The following is a 20,698-nucleotide window of genomic DNA, read 5'->3' as shown; positions in this document are numbered from 1 at the left end:
TGTGGGTCATCCTTGGCCAACGTGGGGCCAGACGCAGGCTGTTCTACTGGTTTTCTTTAAATAGCGCCATGACCTAACCTGAATTTAAGGTAGTTTCCAAAATATGAATGGAATGAATATTGTGGAGGATCCGGTTATGGATGTTTAACCATGAACCAGAGACCAAATGTCACTATAATACTGCTCACATCAATTAAAAAAAAAAAAAAAAGTCACGATCCTGTACAAGGTTTCTGACACAGAAGCCATTTTCTTCCCCAGAAAACAAGGATAGTACAGTCTGTGTACATGTAAGCAGAATTAACACTGATTAAAAAAATGTCTAGGCCGGCGCCGCGGCTCACTAGGCTAATCCTCCGCCTGCAGTGCCGGCACATCGGGTTCTAGTCCCGGTCAGGGTGCCGGATCCTATCCCAGTTGCCCCTCTTCCAGGCCAGCTCTCTGCTGTGGCCAGGGAGTGCAGTGGAGGATGGCCCAAGTCCTTGGCCCCTGCACCCGTATAGGAGACCAGGAAGAAGCACCTGGCTCCTGGCTTCGGATCAGCGCGGTGTGCTGGCCGCAGCGGCCATTGGAGGGTGAACCAATGGTAAAGGAAGACCTTTCTTCCTGTCTCTCTCTCACTGACCACTATGCCTGTCAAAAAAAAAAAAAAAAAAACTTATAAAAAAAAAAGTCTACAACCAGGGCTGGCTCTGTGGCACAGCTGGTTAAGCCACCCACCGTCTGCAGCACCAGCATCCCACGTGGGTACCTGCTGGAGTCTCAGCTGCTCCACTTCTCATCCAGTTCCCTGCTAATGCGCCTGAGAAGATGGCCTAAGCCCTTGGGACCCCTGCACCCATGTGGGAGACCCGGATGAAGCTCCTGGCTCTTGGCTTCGGCCTGGCCCAGCCCCGGCCATTGCAGCTATTAGTGGAGTGAACCAGCAGGTGGAAGATCTGTCTGTCCCTTCCTGCCCCTCTGTGACTCTTGGCCTTAGTTTCTCGAGAAGGTGAAATATGACTCATGACACTTTTGAAGACCAATTCCAATTTTGTGAGCACTTAACTATGTCCTGGGTGCTGCGTCGAGCGCCTTAAAAGATGTCGTTCCATTTGATTCCAACAAGCCCACTAGAATAGGAGTTACAATCGTCCCATGTCGCGCTCAGAGAGGTTGGGTGATCTGCTTAGGAGCCCAGACAAGACCCCCGGAGCTCAGAGGCAGGCGCTGCCCCCTCTCTTCGAAGGCTGGTGCCGCTTCTCAACCTTGTCTGCAGGAACAACTCAAACGGCTCCTGACCATCAGACGTGGACATTGGTACAGAGAACCGCCTGCTCATCACCTCCATACCCAACATGCCCCTGCCACTTCACTGGTTTCAGTAACCCCACCAACCTGTCGCTGAACCCCAAGTCTAGCAGGCATCCCGGAGCCCTCCCCACCGCCAGACCCGCAGCCAATGGTGCTGGCCCCCTTTCAAATTAAGGCAGAATCCGGTCTCTTCTCATCACCTGCCCTGCCACTGCCCGAGCTCAAGGCCCTGTGGTCACCTGGACTTCTAAGACGGGCTCCTAACCGGTCTCTGCTTTCACAGCCCGTTCTGCACGCAGGAGCCAGGGTTCTTTTCGAGAACACAGATCCCAACTGCACTCTTCTAAAACCCTGCAACGCTTCCCATTGCAACAGCGTGGAGCCCTCGAGACGGCCCGCTTCCACTGCTTCGCTCCTGGTCCTCGTGTTTTCCCCATTTCTCTGCTTTGAGCAGGGCTGGGGGAGATCTGAGGAAACCAGCAAAGGTGTAACGGGAGTTACCAAGGGGGCGACACGGGTTGCTGGGTGACACCGAGCGCCTGGCGTTTGATAAGATGTTCTGGGCTGCGCATGTTTCCCAGGCTCTCCTGTTTACAAAGAGCCAAGTCCACTCGCCGGATGGCATCAGAGCCGTGCCAGCGCCTCGCCAGTGCACCTGCTTGCCCTGCTCGCCCCCCTCGCACCCCGCCCGTCCCGGGCGCGCAGGACGCAGGTGCCCGCACCCCCACCGGCGCCGCGTGGTGGGGCGGTGCCCGGCCTACCGCACCGGGTCGTTCCAGAGCGGTTTGACGCCTGTCCAGCAGCCCCCACCCCCAGCACGGGGAGCGCCTTCCGTGGCCTGCCCGGCCCCTCTGGCTGCGGCCCCGTCGGGCGCGCAGAGAGCGGAGCCCCGGCGAACTCAGGCAGCGCCCGCCGCGTGACGTCACCGCCGGGGGCACTGGCGCGAGCTGCACCTGCAGCACAGCGCAGGTTCCACGCGCGCGCGCGCACACGGCGTCCCGCTCCCCCCGCCCGCACAGTCAGCGGCCCGGGGCCTGGGGCGCTCGAGCTCCGGAGCCGCGGGTGCCGGAGTCACGCCCGGTCCCCCGGGACCGCGCAGGGGACGGCGGGTCCCCCGCGGCCACGGCCGCGAAGCCGCAGCCGTCTCGCGCGGGAGGCGCCCCCCGGCCCCGCAGAGCCGCCCTCTGAGGCGCCGCGGCGCTCGCCGAGCCGGCGGGCCGGGCCGCGGGGTTTCCCGCACGCGGCGCGCAGGGGCGGCGGGGCGGGGCGCGGTGACGTCCGGGCGTGACGCGCCACGCAGCGCGACGCGGTGACGCACGCCCCTTTGTTGGCTCAGTAGCGGCAGCAGCGGCCGTGGAGGTGGCGCCGGGGGCTGTTTTCTCTCGGAGGCCGGAGCGCAGCGGCGTCTGACTGAGGCGGGCGGCCACAGGCCCCTCGCCGCCGCCCTCGCCGCCGCCCGCGCGCCCCTCGCCGCCGCCGCCGCCGCCGCCGCCGCCGCCGCCGCCGCGCCGGGGAGGAGCCGCGGCCCGCGCGGCCGCAGCCAGGCCTGCGCCCCGGACGCCCGCCGGAGCCGGAGCGAGAGCCGGGGCCTCGGCGTCCCCGCCCTCTGCCGCCTCGGCCCGCGTCCGCCCGCCATGGACTCGGACGAGGGCTACAACTACGAGTTCGACGAGGACGAGGAGTGCAGCGAGGAGGACAGCGGCGCGGAGGAGGAGGAGGACGAGGACGACGACGAGCCGGACGATGATAACCTGGACCTGGGCGAGGTGGAGCTGGTGGAGCCCGGGCTGGGCGTCGGCGGGGAGCGGGACGGACTGCTGTGCGGGGAGACGGGCGGCGGCGGCGGCAGCGCCCTGGGGCCGGGCGGGCGGCGGCGGTGGCGGCGGCGGCGGCGGCGGCGGCGGGCCTGGGCACGAGCAGGAGGAGGACTACCGCTACGAGGTGCTCACGGCCGAGCAGATCCTGCAGCACATGGTGGAGTGCATCCGGGAGGTCAACGAGGTCATCCAGGTGAGCGCGGCCGCCGCCGCCCCTGCCGGGGGTGCGGGGGGCGCGGGCGCGGGGGCGGCGCTTCCCGGGCCCGGCCATGGCGGAGGCCCGCCGCCGCCCGGGGGCCTCGGGCTGGCGGCCGCTGCCTGCCTGCCGCGCCGGGCCCGGCGGCCGCGGGCTCGCCTGCGCGCGGGGCGGGGCGGGAGGAGGAGCGGCGAGGGCTCGGCCCGGTCCTGGGTGCGCCGGGCCCTCTCGGGGAGGGATTAGGGCAGGCCCGAGAGCAGCTCGGTGTACGGTTGCCCCAGGCGGGCACGAGTTAAAGGAGAAACGGATCTGCCGGGCAGGCCGAGTGCCTGGCTGCTCGGGGGAGGGGAAGGGGGTTCCTGCTCGGAAGCGGCGCCGACGGGCCTTTTCCGACGGCGAGGCTGCCGCTGACGGCCGCTGACGTCCTGGCTCGCTGCAGGCGAGCGCCGGGGCCGCTCCGGCCGGCCGCACACGCGCCCCTGCGGCTCACCGGGCAGCCCCCGAACGCAGGGTCGTCCCGCTGCACGGGGCTCCATTGTGAGGTTTTCTGCTTCTGAACAACCTGGTTCGCTGCCGGTTCCTGGTCCGTGGTCAGGAAGCGAGGCTTGGCTGAATTCGATGATCGCGGCTCCTTTAACCCTGTGCATCGGATTTTGCAGGGTTTTTTTTTTTTTTTTTCTTCTTTAAGGAAATCAAAACTTTTTATTTAGGGAAAAAACGTGGTGAGGCGGCAAGGGATGTGGTTGCAGAATAAAAATGCCTTGATTTAGTGCGGCGTTTCGAAGACACCGGCTCCCTGCGCGAGCAGCCAGTTGCTGTTGCTTTCCTGCCCGTCCCTCAGCACTTTTTCAGAAATCCCTTAGGCTGCTCGGCTGGATCCCCGATCAGCACTCTGTGGTGGCCTGTGTCCTGACTCGGTTTCCAGCAGACTCCCATGGCGTTGTTTAGTAAGCACCAGTTTCAGAGTAGCACTTTGAAGGCAGCACTTCCTATTCTGAGTAATAGGGAATCTCATATCTAGTGTTATTCAACAGTTGGGATCTCAGAAGGCAACCGAAGGGTTTTAGATACAAATTTACTGGTGGTTTTTTTTTTTTTTTTTTTTTTTTTATTCCACAAATAACGATAGTTGAAATATTGGGCCACCGAATTGAGTGCTTGGTTTTTTTTTTACCTAAAGAGAATTTTAGGAATTTAAAGTGAAACTTTATTTACAGCTGTCATACAAAATCTGTTCTCAAGCTTATTGCCTAGCCTTCTGCAATTTTAATTAGCTTTAAAAAACTTGTAGATATTTGTTACTTAGTTTTCTGATTTTTTTTTAAAGTCTGTTTTTCCTGTGGTTAAGTCTCTTCCAGTTTTCTCAGCTGTTAGGCTTATGTTAATTACCAAAGGTCCCAAGCAAGTTCTGTATGTCACTTCTGGAAAGAAATGTGGCCAGTGCATGTGATAGCATTCTTTACGTGAGAGAGAGTAAATGCTGATAGAGTGAACTAGTAAGACCTACAGGAGACCAGGGACTCTTTTTCTTTTTTATGTGTCCTACTTTTACCTTGTTTCCATGCCTGATGTTTTGAAAGAAAACTTTCCTCGTCTTCCTCGTTGTAAGGACGGTTTGAGTATGCCTGGTGTTGTATACTCGTAAGTGTCTATCCCTCGTTAAAACCTCGCGCTTAGAAATGGCAGTAAAATCAAAGGGCGGAGTGTGTCTGTGACCATTTTTTCTCCAAATGGTGTACTTACCTAGGTCTCAGATGGGCTTTGGTTATGTTGCAAGTTCATTTTATTAATAGATGTAGACTTTAAAAGTTATGCAAGTAATAAATCCACATTGTGAGGAAAAAAACAGTGACTAGGCAAGAAAAATAAAATGACAAAATGAGCCTTCCACTCAGAGAGAGAACACTAAACTGAACTGTAGTTACCTTTCCAGACCTCGGGATAGCTGCGCGGAGTTTCCAGTCCCGGTGGAATCATGCTGTGTGTTCTGTTTTCAGTGGAGGAGAGATGGCAAAAACAAAGAGCAGTCTCTGGACCACTCTCCCTAGTCTATAGGTTGCTTCTTCAAGATCTAATCTAATCTGTTTAACCAGTGTGTTCCTATTAGCTTTCCTCTTTTATCTCTTGTTTCTGTCTTCTGTAAACATCACTGAGAGTAGTTCAGACCGATCTTTTTTAAAAGGGGCTTTTTAATTTTCTTTTACTGAAGAGACAGAGACAGCTCCCTAAATATCCAGGAGCCTGGTACTCAATCCAGGTCTTCCACATATGGCAGGGTATCTGAGCCAGTACCTGCTGTCTCCCCGGGTGTGTAGTGGCAGGAGGCTACTTAGGAGTGTTAGCTGGGCTTGCCCAGAAACTCAGAGACAGGATGTGGGTGTCCTGCCTTGCCCAGTGCCTGCTCTATCATCAGTCCGCCTTTCAGTGTTTTCTTGGGATAGGTTGAATTGCCAAGACAAAGAGCTTGCCGGTTTTCAAGGCATTTAGTACATGTCTCCATGTTGCTTTCAAGGAGGTTATACCAGTTTTCCCAGCCAGTGTCTGCTTGACATAAAATGGTCATTTAAAAAAAAATTGTTCTCTTCCTCCTTTTTTTTTTTTTTGTTCAAAAGCTGATGAGGTTGAAACTTTTTAACATGTTTATTGGGTTTGGTTTTTCTTTTGTAAGTTGCTGTTACCTCTTTTTACCCCCATTTGAGGTATTGATCTCATATGTTTGAAAGGTTTCTTCATCCATAGGTGTTTTAAGTATCAGTTGTTTAGCTTTTTTTATTTTTTTCTCGTTTGAATGGCAGAGTGAAGAGATCTTCCGTCCACTGGTTCTCTCCTCAAGTGCCTGCAGTAGCCAATTCCAGGCCAGGCCAAAGCTAGGAACTCCCTCTGCATCTCCCACATGGGTGTTAGGAACCAAAGTGCTTGGGCTATCATCATCCATTGCTTCCCAAATGTATTAGCAAGCAAAGACAAAACTTGATCATAGGCACTCTGATAATGGGATGTGGGCATCCCAGGTGATGGCTTAACCCTCTGTACTGCATTACCTGCCCCATGTCTAGGCTTTTCAGTGCAAAACAAAATTTTTTTAAAGATTTATTTATTTGAAAGGCAGAGAGAGAGAGAGAGAGCGATCTTAATCTTCTGGTTCACTCCCCAGATGGTTGCACTGGCTAGAGCTGAGCCAGACTGGAGCCAAGAGCTTCTTCCAGGTCTCCCACATGGGTGGCAGGGGCCCAAGGACCTGGGCCATCCTGTGCCTTCTTTTTTTAATTTTTAAAAATTTTTTAAGATTATTTGATTGATTTGAGAGGCAGAGAGTTAGAAGCACAGGCCGAGAGAGGGGTCTTTGATCCGCTGGTTCATTCCCAAAATGGCTACATGGCCAGGGCTGGGTCAGACTGAAGCAAAGAGCCAGGAGCTTCATCTGGGTCTCCCACGTGAGTGCAGGGGCCCAAGCACTTGGGCTACCTTCCAATGCTTTCCCAGGCGGGAAGCTGGATTGGGAGTGGAGCAGCTGGGACATGAACTGATGCCTCTTGCTGGTGTAGCAGGCAGTGGCTTAACCCCCTGGGCCACAATGCTGGCCACTAATGTTGATTTAATATGTAACAGGTCTCGAAGAGTTACAGAACACTGTTTTACTTAATTCACAGTAGAGTTTAACATTGACTAAGAATTTTAAGTTCCCAGCTCCACATTGCCATTCTTTGATATGAAATCAGGTCTATTCTTAGTGGATTAAAAAATATGTTTGTAGTAGAAGATGCTTGAAATCTATAAAGATCACCAAATTAATCTTTACATGGGCATTTGATTGCTTTTTCTGGAAGAGGCGTTCAGGGCAGTGGCATAAAGTGGTATTTGCCAGTGTCTGCAGGTTAGTTCTAGTCTTCAGAAAAGGAAGTTAACAGTTTTTCTTTAGAAAAGTCGATTTTTTTTTGTTTTCTGTAAATCCCTGGTTAGTTTGCTTATTTGTTCTTGTTTTATTTAAATACTTTATGGCTACATAGCTTACCCTTGGAGCTTTTGTTTTCCTTAGCTTTAATGTGCACCAGTGATGCAGAAATGCTTAAAACCCTTGACTTGAACTATTTGTACTTAACTAGTATTGCTAATATTAAAAACTGGTTTCTTTTTAAGCTTTATTTTATTTATTTGAAGGGCAGAGTTAGCAGATCAAGAGAGGGAGAGATCGATTTTCCATCCATTGGTTTACTCCTCAAATTGCTGCAAGTGTCAGGGCTGGGCCAGGCCGAAGCCAGTACCTTCATCCATGTCTCCTACGTGGGTGCAGGGGCCCAAGCACCTGGGCCGTCTTCTGCTTTTCCAGGTGAATTAGAAGTGGAGCAGCGCGATTCGAGCTGGTGCCTGTATGGGATGTCGACTCCACAGGCTGCATCGTAATGTGCTGTGCCACAGTGCCTTCCCCTAAAACATGGTTTTCTAATGTAACCACCGAAGTAACTAGTAATTTGTTCAGTTGACCCTACCTGCACAGTTCTGAGGTTAGGTGTCTTTGACATTGCCCTCTTGTGTTTCCGCTGCAATGTCCAGCATCTATCTGTTGGTTGTGCTGTATGTGCTGTCTACTGTGTTCAGTGGAGAGGCGGGTCTTGCCTAAGGAGCATATCTTCTAGAGAGGGGGAACTTAGTGGTCCTTGGGACCCATGTCCAGTGCAAGTTATGTCCGAGGTACAGCCTGGTCATCTGTGTATTTTTGCCACTCCCATGATAGTCATCCACTCTGATGGTCTTAACTCAGTGAAGGGAAGTGGGGTGAGAAAGCAGCAGCCCGGAGGGATCACACCCTTAAGCGTTGTGCTGAGGAAGAAGCACTTGGGCCTGGGATGTGAGTGGTTGGAAAGGAGGTGTAAAGAGAAGTAGGTAGGCATCTTGCTTTTATATGATTGACATTTTAAGGACAACAGAAATATCTAAGCCTTAATGAAGAAATTTTCTGTTGACTATGAAATCTTTTAATTTTATTTCACCTGTTTAATGAAAAAATGTGTTTATTTGAAGAACCTCCCAAGTGAGATTACAAGCATACATGAAGAGAGGCATTGCATTCCAATATATTCTGTATTGCTTGGAGTGGCAGTTCTAGCCCTGAGTTTTCTTTTAACTTGGAAGTTCATTAACATCTCAGAACCTTCAGGTTTTGTTTTGTTTTGCTTTAATCTGAGAGATGAAAACGAAAGAGCTGAATGCTAGGCTGGTCATTTTTAGATTACCTGTTTGGTTAAGGTCCTTTAAAAACCTCAGTTAATTGGAGATACTCATTGTTAATAAGAAATTGAATTTAAATCTGCGTATGAAACTAAATTGAAGAGTTGTTTGGGTGCCTGTGTGAGGGATGGAAGGCAGGTTGTCACTTCTTTAAAGATGTTAAGGAGTTGGTATAGTTTAGATTTACTCTTTTTATTTGTTTGTTTTTTGGTTTTGACAGGCAGAGTGGATAGTGAGAGAGAGAGACAGACAGAAAGGTCTTCCTTGGCCGTTGGTTCACCCACCAATGGCCGCCGCGGCCGGCACATCGCGCTGATCCCAAGGCAGGAGCCAGGTGTTTCTCCTGGTCTCCCGTGGGGTGCAGGGCCCAAGCACTTGGGCCATCCTCCACTGCCTTCCCGGGCCATAGCAGAGAGCTGGCCTGGAAGAGGGGCAACCGGGACAGAATCCGGTGCCCCGACCGGGACTAGAACCCAGTGTGCCGGCGCCCCAAGGCGGAGGATTAGCCTGTTGAGCCACGGTGCCGGCCAAGATTTACTCTTGAACTTTGATCTTTGCCCAGGTGATCTCCTTGAGCTGCAAATTTGAATTACATTAGGGCTTGTTGATTGGCTCTCTGGCACGAGGCCTGTGAGGTCCAGCTGTCAGTCTGAACAAGCTGTCCAGGTGGCAGTGGTGGTGGGAGCTGAGTTTGAGAACCACCAGAGGTAGTGGGCATTTAGCAGCAGTGTTTCTCTTTATGTGTGTGCTGCAGAGATGTCACGATGGAAGGTGAGTAGTTAGCAGGACCAGCGTTGTGCTGGAAGGGATTTTCCATTTGTTGCTGCCAAATGAACTAGTGAAGGTTGATATTCTAGATTGGAGCACATTCTTTCCCCTTAGGTTTTCTTTTTTTTTAAGAGTTGAGTTTCCTTATTTATTTATTAAGATTTCATCTATTTATTTGACAGAGTTACAGACAGTGAGAGGGAGAGACAGAAAGGTATTTCATCCGTTGGCTCACTACCCAAATGGCTGCAGTGGCTGGAGCTGAGCTGATCCAAAGCCAGGAGCCAGGATCGTCTTTTGGGTCTCCCACATGAGTACAGGGGCCTAAGTGCTTGAGCCATCTTCTGCTTTCCCAGGCCACAGCAGAGCTGGATTGGAAGTGGGGCTGCTGGGACTAGAACTGGCGCCCACATGGGATTAACCTGCACCACAGCACTGGCCCCTCTTATTTATTAACACACTGGAATGGATATTAGGTCTTGGATACTGTACATGCAACTGCTCAGTAAGGAGCTCAATGTTGGGAGTGTGAGAAGACTTGTTTTTTTCAAGCAGTTTATGCTTTCTGGATTAGAACACTCAAAGCTGCCTGCACAGAAAATAATTTAATCAAGTGATAGATGACTGGTAATAGGTACTCATGCACGAGGGATCTGTGGGTGTTGTCTCAAAGATAGCTAGGATTTGGATGGAGAGAACAGGAGGCCAGGAAGCTGTTCTAGGAAATGAGTGAGATGAGAATTAAGAGGGTGTCTCTACGATAGTGAGATCAGTTCACATAGAGCAGAAATTTTGGAAAAATTTGTATTAGGAAAAACCTATGCCTGCATTTCTAATTTTTTTTGCACCAAAATAAACTTTTGGTTAATAAACTGGCACGGTGGCACAGCAAGTTAAAGCCCTGGCCTGCAGCACCAGTATCCCATATGGGTGCCGGTTCAAGTCCCAGCTGCTCCACTGCCTGGGAAAGCAGTGGAGGATGGCCCACATCCTTGGGCCCCTGCATCCATGTGGGAGACCCTGGCTTTGGGTCGACTTACCTTCAGCTGTTGCAGCCATTTTGGGAATGAACCAGTGGATGAAAGATGTCTCTACCTCTCTGTAACTGTTTTTCCAACAAGGTAAAATAAATCATTAAAAAAATTTTAAGAATAATAAACTTTCATTACATTTTCCCATGAACTCTTTGAAGTTTTCCAAAATTTCTTATTTTTAGTTATCCTTTGCTCTGTTTTACCCTAAAATTTACTGACTTAAAAACAATTAACAAGGGGCTGGCGCCGTGGTGCAGTAGGTTAATCCTCTGCCTGTAGCACCAGCATTCCATATGGGTGCCGGTTCGAGTCCCAGCTGCTCCTCTTCCAATCCAGCTCTCTGCTATGGCCTGGGAAAGCAGTGGAAGATGGCCCAAATCCTTGGGCTCCTGCACCCGTGTGGGAGACTGGGAGGAGGCACCTGGCTCCTGGCTTCGGATCAGTGCAGCTCTGGCTGGCTGTTGCGGCCATTTGGGGAGTGAACCAATGGACGGAAGACCTTTCTCTTTGTCTCTCCCTCTCACTGTAACGATACCTCTCAAGTAAATAAATAAAATCTTAAAAACAAAACAACATTATTTCACAATGTCTTTTTTTTAAGATTTATTTATTTTTTGAAAGTTAGAGAGAGAGAGAGCTTTCAACTTCTAGTTCACTCCCCAGTTGGCTGCAACAGGCAAGGCAGATCCTGGTTGAAGCCAGGAGCCAGGAGCTTCATCTAGGTCTCCCAAATGGATGGCAGGGACCCAAATACATGGGCCATATTCCGCCGCTTTTCCCAGGCTATTAACAGTGGGAAATGGAGCAGCCAGAACAGGAACTGGTGCCCAAATGGCATGCCACCTTGCAGGCCGTGGCTTTATTAGCTCTGCCGCACTGCTATCCCCTATCTCACAATTTCTTTTCCTTTTTTTTTTTTTTTTCTAATTTATTTATTTATTTGAAAGACAGAGTTACAGAGACGTAGAGCCAGAGAGAGAGAGAGAGAGAGAGAGAGAGAGAGAGAGAGAGAGAGGGGGAGGGAGGGAAGGAGGGAGGGAGGGAGGGAGGGAGGGGTCTTGTATTCCACTGGTTCACTCCTCAAATGACCGCAACGACGGGAGGTGTGCTGATCCGAAGCCAGGAGCCAGGTACTTCTTCCGGGTCTCCCACGTGGGTACAGGGGCCCAAAGACTTGGGCCATCTTCTCCTGCTTTCCCAGGCTGTAGCATTGAGTTGGATTGGAAGTGGAGCAGCTGGGACTCGAACCGGTGCCCACATGGGATGCCGGCACTGCAGGTGGTGGCTTTACCTGCTACGCCACAGTGCCAGCGCCCACAACTTTTTTAAGTCATGATTCTGGGTGAGGCTTAGCTGAATGCCTCTGACTCAGGGTCTCTTAAAAGACTGCAGACAAGTATCTGTTGAGTTGCAGTTCTCAGGGTTTGAGTGGAAGAAGATCCCTTTCAAGCTTACTTGCATGCCAGTTGGCAGGCTTTCCATACTGCGTGGTTGTTGTCCACAGATGTCAGCTCTTGACAAGTGGGCCTCTCCATGAGATGGCTCACAACACAGGAAATGTTTCCTCTAGGGTGGAAGATCTTAGAGAAGGCTCCCAAGATAGAAGCCACAGAAGTAAGATTCCATTACTGGCCGGCGCTGTGGCTCAATAGGCCGGATTCTGTCCCAGTTGCTGCTCTTCCAGTCCAGCTCTCTGCTGTGGCCCGGGAAGGCAGTGGAGGATGGCCCAAGTGCTTGGGCCCTGCACCTGCATGAGAGACCAGGAGAAACACCTGGCTCCTGGCTTCGGATCAGCGCAGTGTGCTGGCTGCAGCGGCCATTGGAGCGTGAACCAACGGTAAAGGAAGACCTGTCTCTCTTTCTCTCACTGTCCACTCTGCCTGTGGGGGGAAAAAATATCTTAAAAAAAGATTCCATTACTTTGCTGTACTGTGTGTGTTATAACACTCTATCCCACACTCCAGGTGATTATGTTAATGTGTTAAGACCTGGAGGTGGGGGCCAGTGCCATGGTGCTCTAGGTTAATCCTCTGCCTGCAGTGCTGGCATCCCATATGGACACCAGTTCTAGTCCTGGCTGCTCCTCTTCTGATCCAGCTCTCTGCTGTGGGTGGGAAAGCAGTAGGAGATGGCCCAAATGCTTGGGCCCCTGCACCCTTGTGAGAAACCCAAAGATCCTGGCTCTTGGCTTTGGATTGGCCCAGCTCCGGCCATTGGTGACCTTTAGGGGAATGAACCAGTGAATGGAAGACCTTCCTGTTTCTTCCTCTCTGTATGTAACTCTACCTGTCAAATAAATAAATAAATAAATTTTTTAAAATAAAAAGACATGGAGGTGAAGATCATTGCAGACCATCTTGGAGGTTGCATACTTGTCCATGTCAGTCAAGAGGTGAATGACAACTCCTGTGTGATGTTTGTGTATTCAATTTTTAAAGAAATATTTATTTGAGAGATGGAATTACAGATAGAGAAAGGGAGACACAGAGAGAAAGGTCTTCCAGCTGCTGGTTCGCTCCCCAAATGGCTGCAATGGTCGGAGGTGAGCCAGTCTGAAGCCAGAAGTGTCCTCCCGGTCTTCCACGTGGGTGCAGGAGCCCAAGCACTTGGGCTGCCTTTTAGTGCTTTTCCAGGCCATTAACAGAGAGCTGGATTGGACACTAGCTGGCACCCATATGTGATGCTGGTGCCACAGGCAGAGGCTCAGCCTGAAGTGCTGGCCCTGTGTATTCGATTTATGTTTTAATTGAACAGCACATTAGTTTGAATATTTTATTTTAGATTAACCATAATTTGGTTTTGTAAAACATAATCTATAAATGATGCATTCTTAGTTACCTTTCAGTGGCTAAGATTGAAGAAATAACTTGTCTTTTAGAATTATCAGGAAATTGAGATTCTCTAGTCCATTCATTTTTTTTCTTCTAATCACTCGAATCAGCTGAAATATTTTTTATCACAGTTTATTTGGTGTTCTAGATTCACATACAGTTCAAACAGTACAGAGATCCCACAACCCTTTATTGATTTTTTAAACGATAGTAACATCTTGGAAAACAGTAGCTTGCATGAAACATCTTGAATGATATCACAACTAGAATGTTGATACTGATTTGATCTACTTCAGACTGACTGTTCCTAGTGATTTTTTAAAAAACAGATCCCAGGCCCTGGTTCAGGACAAGAAAGAGGGTCTCGGGGTTTGGGCCAGCTACTGTCATCAAATGGAAATCTTCCTTGGATTGTATTCATTCATAGCTCTGGTCCTTTTTGTAATGTTCCCATCCTGCCTCTGCCTATCCCTGGGTACATGACTTGGGAGTTGTGGTGTGTGGTGAGGTGTGGTGTCACTCTTGCTATATTTTTTTTTTTTTAAATGAAAGTAAAGTCTACTTTCTTGTTAACTTTGATTTATTGTTTGTACAGTGATTACTTGGAGGAAGTTATTTTTTTAATATTTTTTAAATATAGCTATCATTTTGGAAGCCTAAAGGAAAAACTTCATGAAATTAATCAGTCCTCCTTTATTCAGTAATTCCTTTTATGACAGCGAAACTAAACTGTGTCTATGATGATGTGTGTTGCCTGCTTTGTTTTTTCTTTTTTTTTTTTTTTGACAGAGATAGACAAAGAGAAAGGTCTTCCTTCCGTTGGTTCACACCCCAAATGGCCGCTACGGCCGGTGCGCTGTCTGATCTGAAGCCAGGGTGCAGGGACCCAAGCACTTGGGCCATCCTCCACTGCCTTCCTGGGCCACAACAGAGAGCTGGACTGGAAGAAGAGCAACCAGGACAGAATCTGGCGCCCCAACCAGGACTAGAACCCGGTGTGCCAGTGCTGCAGGTGGAGGATTAGCCTAGTGAGCCGCTGCGCCGGCCTTTTTTTTTTTTTTTTTTTTAAAGACTATTTATTTGAGAGGCAGAGTTACAGAGAAAGGTCTTCCGTCTGCTGATTGACTGACTCCCCAGATGGCCACAGCGGCTGGAGCTGAGTTGATCTGAAGCCAGGAGCCAGGAGCTTCTTCTGGGTCTCCCACGCGGGTGTAGGGGCCCAAGTACCTGGGCCATCTTCAGCTACTTCCCCAGGCCATAGCAGAGAGCTGGATTGGAAGTGGAGAGCATCTGGGACTTGAACTGCTGCCCATTTGGGATTCTGGCACTGCAGGTGGTGGCTTTGTCTACTATGCCACAGTGCCAGCCCCTGCTTTGTTTTCTAGTTAGCTACTGTCATTTTTTTTTTTTTTAATTTATTTGAAAGAGTTAAAAGGGAAAGAAGGAGAGGCAGAGAGAGGTCTTCCATCCATTGGTTCACTCCCCAATTGGCCGCAATGACCAGAGCTGTGGCAGTCTGAAGTCAGGAGCCAGGAGCTTCTTCTGGTCTCCTACATGGGTACAGGAGCCAAAGGACTTACTTGGGCTATCTTTTCCTGCTTTCCCAGGCCATGGTAGAGAACTGGATTGGAAGCAGTGTAGCCGGGACTTGAACCAGCACTAATATGGGATGCAGGCACTGCAGGCAGAGGCTTTACCCACTACACCACAGCGCTGGCCCCTAGCATCTGTTCTCACAAATCAGAATTCTGTATTAATGCCTGAAGATTGTGAGGATTTGATGAGAAATGGCAAATACTGTTCTGGGATTTTTCCTTCTTTTTTTATGTGTGTGTACACAACACATATATGTATACACATCACACATGTATGTATGCATGTAAACATTTTTCTACTTGCACTTTTCATTGTATTTTGCTATGCTTCATTTAAAAGAAGTATCAGATTAGACTTGACACTTATTAGACCTTGACAAAGAGTACAATAGATAAAGAAGTTATTAGGAACCGGCACCGCGGCTCAATAGGCTAATCCTCCGCCTAGCGGCGCCGGCATACTGGGTTCTAGTCCTGGTCGGGGCTCTGGATTCTGTCCCATTTGCCCCTCTTCCAGGCCAGCTCTCTGCTGTGGCCCGGGAGTGCAGTGGAGGATGGCCCAAGTGCTTGGGCCCTGCACCCGCATGGGAGACCAGGAGAAGCACCTGGCTCCTGCCTTCGGATCAGCGTGGTGCGCTGGCCGCAGCGCGGTGGCCATCGGAGGGTGAACCAACGGCAAAGGAAGACCTTTCTCTCTCTCTCTCTCTCTCTCACTGTCCACTCTGCCTGTCAAAAAAAAAAAAAAAAAGTTATTAGGTAACATTTCCTTGTTACTGAGACCTTTATTTAGAAAATGCTAAGAATAGCTATAATTCTTAGGCTTGCTTTGTTGTCTTCTTTGAAACATGCTTCTAATTCAAATATTAACTGACTCCAACTGCCTGGTAGTGTATCATCTCTCTCTCTCTTTTTTATTTTATTTTTTTACAGGCAGAGTGGATAGTGAGAGAGAGAGAGAGAGAGAGAGAGAAAGGTCTTCCTTTTTGCCGTTGGTTCACCCTCCAATGGCCGCCGTGGCCAGCGCATCGCGCTGATCTGAAGCCAGGAGCCAGGCGCTTCTCCTGGTCTCCCATGCGGGTGCTGGGCCCAAGGACTTGGGCCGTCCTCCACTGCCTTCCCAGGCCATAGCAGAGGGCTGGCCTGGAAGAGGGGCAACCGGGATAGAATCCGGCACCCCGACCAGGACTAGAACCCGGTGTGCCGGCGCCGCAAGGCGGAGGATTAGCCTGTTAAGCCACGGCGCCGGCCCATCTCTCTCTCTTTTTAAAGATTTATTTATTTATTTGAAAGAGTTAAACGGAGAGAGGAGAGGCAAAGACAGAGGTCTTCCATCTGCTGGTTCACTCCCCAATTAGCTGCAATGGCTGGAGCTGAGCCGATCCAAAGCCAGGAGCCAGGAGCTTCTTCCAGGTCTCCCATGTGGGTGCAGGGGCCCAAGGACTTGAGCCATCTTCTACTGCTTTCTCAGGCCATAGCAGAGGGCTGGATCGGAAGTGGAGTAGCCAGGTCTCAAATTGGCGCCCATAGGCGATGCCAGCACTTCAGGCCAAGGCGTTAACCTGTTGCGCCGCAGCGCCAGCCCCAATGGTAGCCTCTCTTTTAATCATGGTTGTTCAATTTTTTTAGGCCTTGACTATAAGCTAGATACAAGTATTTGCTGATTCTTAACAAGTACTGTAAATTAAAATTAAAGTATCTAATGTGGACACTTGGAGTTTGTGACATTTTGGGCAGATATTTCATTGAAATGTGCTAAGCCCCAATTTTTTGCTTTTTTTTTTTTTTTTTTTAAATTTATGTTTGTTTGTTTATTTAAGTTACAGGGTGAGACAGACAGAAAGGTCTTCTAGCCACTGATTCATTCCCCAAATGGCTGTAACAGGTGGAGCTGAGCCCATCTGGAGCCAGGAACTTCTTGGTCTCTCACGTGGGTGCAGGGGCCCAAGCACTTGAGCCATCTTCTGCTTTCCCAGGCCATAGCAAAGAGCTGGATCAGAAGATCAGAAGTGGAGCAGCTGGGACTAGAACCAGTGCCCATATTGGATGCTGGCACTTCTGTCAGAGGCTTAGCCCACTTAGCCACAGTGCTGGCTCTGCAAAACCCAAACTTAATGCTTTGTGTCTGCTGGACTTTCTTCCTTGCGTTGACTTATCCTTTGGTCATTCTTGGAATTTGAGGGTCATCCTTGGTTTAGCACTGATCAGATTTATCTCCGACGCATGTTGTTCTCCTTTTTACTACCTCTAGTCTAGGCCCTTCTAATGTTTGCCATCTTGTCCATCTGTCATACTGTCAAACACAATTATAATAGCTGTCGCTTGCTAAGAAGATTTCCAGTTAGAAATCTAGTCTAGACTCCACTGTGGCATCCGTGGTGTTCCTGTCCTAGTAGCTTATTCTTAGTCTCATCTGTTGCCGTTCCTCATCCACACCACCCCTGGTTGCATTCTTGATTTCCTAGTGTGTGACGTGCATTTGTGTTTGCTACACAGGTTCATGTTGCTCCTCCTCCTCGTGGTGATGCCCTTTCTCTCTTTTTTTTGACAGGCAGAGTGGACAGTGAGAGAGACAGAGAAAGGTCCTTCCTTTTTTCCGTTGGTTCACTCCACAATGGCCACTGTGGCTGACGCACCGCGCTGATCCAAAGCCAGGAGCCAGGTGCTTCTCCTGGTCTCCCATGTGGGTGCAGGGCCCAAGGACCTGGGCCATCCTCCACTGCCTTCCCGGGCCACAGCAGAGAGCTGGACTGGAAGAGGAGCAACCGGGACTAGAACCTGGGGTGCCGGCGCCGCAGGCGGAGGATTAGCCTATTGATCCACGGCGCCGGCCCGCCCTTTCCTTCTTAATTGCCTGATGTAATCCTGTTCAGAACTTGTTCAGATTCTCCCTGGTCTCTTTCCAGGCCCTTCTGCTCTGTATGTCCAGTGCTTCCTTATCTATGTTTGCATCATACTTCATCTTAACCTACAAGAGGTTGTAATACAACCATCTCCCATCCATGAGGCTCTCTAGCTAACTATAGATGATGAGACTTTTGTGTCATGGCACACTAAAACAATTTCTCTTTCAGTTTTATTTATTTAAAAGGCAGAGAGAGAGAAAAACTGAGCTCACACAGGCTCCCATCCACTGCTTTGACTCCCCAAGTGCCTACAATGGTCAGAGCTGGGTAAGGCTGAGGCCAGGAACCAGTTACTTATGATCTTTTATGTGGGTAGCAGGAATCCAACTACTGCTGCTTCTGAGGGTCTGCATTAGCAAGTAGGAAGCTGGGGTCAGGAGCAGAGCCAGCCCGCGTCGTGGCTAAACAGGCTAATCCTCTGCCTAGCGGCGCCGGCACCCCAGGTTCTAGTCCCGGTTGGGGCGCCGGATTCTGTCCTGGTTGCTCCTCTTCCAGTCCAGCTCTCTGCTGTGGCCCGGGAAGGCAGTGGAGGATGGCCCAAGTCCTTGGGCCCTGTACCCGCATGGGAGACCAGGAGAAGCACCTGGCTCCTGACTTCGGATCAGCAAGATGCGCCAGCCGCAGTGGCCATTGTGGGGTGAACCAACGGCAAAAAGGAAGACCTTCCTCTCTGTCTCTCTCTCTCTCACTATCCACTCTGCCTGTCAAAAAAAAAAAAAAAAAAAAAAGAAACAGGAGCAGAGCCTAGACTTGAAACCAGGTACCACCATATGGGGTGAGGTATTCAACTACTTTGTCAAATACTGAACCCCTAATAGTTTCATGCAGTGGCAGCTCAGTGAATACTTGCTGAAGTTTATCTGTTGCTGGCAGGTACTTGCTAACTTCATTTCTTTAGCATGTAAATCAGTGAATTACTTTAAGATTTCTTGGTAGTGGCAAATAATAATGTAAGAAGATGACAAGAAGAAAAGTGCTTAAATTCCAAGAAAACACACTTTTTAAAGATTTAGTTTATTTGAAAGGCAGAGTGGGGCCAGTGCTGTGGCGCAGTGGGTTAAAGCCCTGGCCTGAAATGCTAGCATCCTGTATGGGCGTCAGTTCGAGTCCCAGCTGCTCCTCTTCTGATCCAGCTCTGTTATGGCCTGGGAAAGCAGTAGAAGATGGCCCAAGCCCTTGGGCCCCTGCACCCGCATGGGAAGACCTGGAGGAAGCTCCTGGCCACAGCTCCGGCTGTTGCGGCCATCTGGGGGGTGAACCAGAAGATGGAAGACCTCTCTGTCTCTACCTCTCTCTAACTCTGCCTTTCAAATAAATAAATCTTTAAAAAAAATGATAAAAGGGCAGAATTACAGAGAAAGAGGGAAGGGGGTGGGGGGAGAGAGGGAGAGAGAGAGAGGGAGAGAGAGAGAGAGGGAGAGAGCGAGAGAGCGAGAGCGCACGCGAGGGATAGGTTCCATCTGCTGGTTCACTCCCCAGATAGCTACAACAGCTGTGGCTGGGCCTGGGCCAGGGTGAAGCTGGGAGCCTATTTTGATGGCCGGGGCTCAAGTAACTGGGCCATCTTCTGCTGCTTTCAAATGGAGCAGCCAGAACTTGAACCGGCGCCCATATGGGATGCCAGCATTGCATGCCATGCAGCTTAACATGCAAAGCCACACTTTTTAAGGCACCTGAATATACAAAGGGAATTTTATTTGCATGTGGTTAGTTCCCTGTGACTATATGAATTGACACAATGATGGTGAAAACAGTTGAGTGACAGTAATACAGGAGTTCTCCAAGTGTGGCCTATAAGAGCAAAACCATTTGATAATAGTACTGACATTGCCTCTTTTAAGTTTGCTGACATTTGTACTGGTGGTGCCAAAGTGAGACGTGGGTAAATAGGCCTCAGCGTGGCTTAGATCAGAGGCCTCCTACTGCACTGCACAGTGAAAGGCCAGCCTCACTTATGTTCTCAGTGGAAAAGTAAACATGGTTGGTTTTATTAAGATCTCTTCATGGCTGGCGTTGTGGTGTAGCAGATTAAACCTCCGCATGGGATGCCTGCATGCCATTTGACTGCTGGTTCAAGTCCTGACTGCTTCACGTAGGATCCAGCTCCTTGCTAATGTGCCTGGGAAAGTAGCAGACGATTGCCTAAGTGCCTGGGCCCCTGCATCCACATGGGAGACCCATGGGATGCTGGCACTGCAGGCAGCGGCTTTATCTACTACACCACGAGTTGGCCCCCAAAATGGCCACCAGGCTGGCGCTGCGCCGATCCGAAGCCGGGAGCCAGGCGCTTCTTCCTGGTCTCCTATGTGGGTGCACGGGCCCAAGCACTCGGGCCATCCTCCACTGCCCTCCCGGGCCATAGCAGAGAGCCAGACCAGAAGAGGAGCAGCCAGGACTAGAACCCAGTGTCCATCTGGGATGACGGTGCCTCAGGTGGAGGATTAACCAAGTGAGCCTCAGCGCCGGCCCCTGGAGAAAATTTTAAGGACAGTTTGACTTAAAATTGTCTAATGAGGTACTGTGTAATAAAATACATCAACCCTGGGAAGATCTGTATAATGTAACAAAGCAGCATTTCCTGAAATGGAAGGGATTGGAATGGGATGCTTATTTTTTCAGGTAGCCGATAGAGATACTGTTTGACAAATTTCATTTACTTATTCATTTTAAAAAATATTTATTTGAGAGGTAGAGCTACAGAGAAACAGATCTTCCATCCGCTGGTTTGCTGGGCCGATGCAAAACCAGGAGCCAGGAGCTTCTTCCGGGTCTCCCACAACAGGTGCAGGGACCCAAGCACTTGGGCCATCTTCTACTGCTTTTCCAGAGAGTTGGATCGGAAATGGAAAGATCGGGACTAGAACTGTTCCCCATATGGGATGCTGGCGCCGCAGGTAGCCCCTTACACCACAGTACCAGCCCTGACATATTCCATTTATTAATTTTTATTCTGACTTTGTACACTAAGATGAAAGTTGTATGAGAGCAGGGACTTCGTTTTATTCATTGTGGTAGTCTGACTGGCCCAGAATAGT

General features: G+C 50.1%; 1 protein-coding gene across 1 annotated transcript in view; it reads left to right on the top strand.

Moving 5' to 3' along the window:
• Positions 1-2,859: 2,859 nt before the first annotated feature.
• The window catches only part of ARIH1 (ariadne RBR E3 ubiquitin protein ligase 1), a 103,808-nt gene continuing 85,969 nt past the window's right edge, over positions 2,860-20,698 (top strand). The window contains 2 exon segments of the mRNA XM_062206501.1: positions 2,860-3,158; positions 3,160-3,303. Of these exon segments, the coding sequence (XP_062062485.1) occupies positions 2,928-3,158; positions 3,160-3,303 (375 nt within the window). The 5' untranslated portion in view covers positions 2,860-2,927.

This window comes from Lepus europaeus, chromosome 11 (assembly GCF_033115175.1).
Source record: "Lepus europaeus isolate LE1 chromosome 11, mLepTim1.pri, whole genome shotgun sequence".
Lineage (NCBI taxonomy): Eukaryota > Metazoa > Chordata > Mammalia > Lagomorpha > Leporidae > Lepus > Lepus europaeus.
The sequence above is the reverse complement of the archived record's forward strand: the minus strand, read 5'-3'. Positions and strand labels throughout refer to the sequence as shown.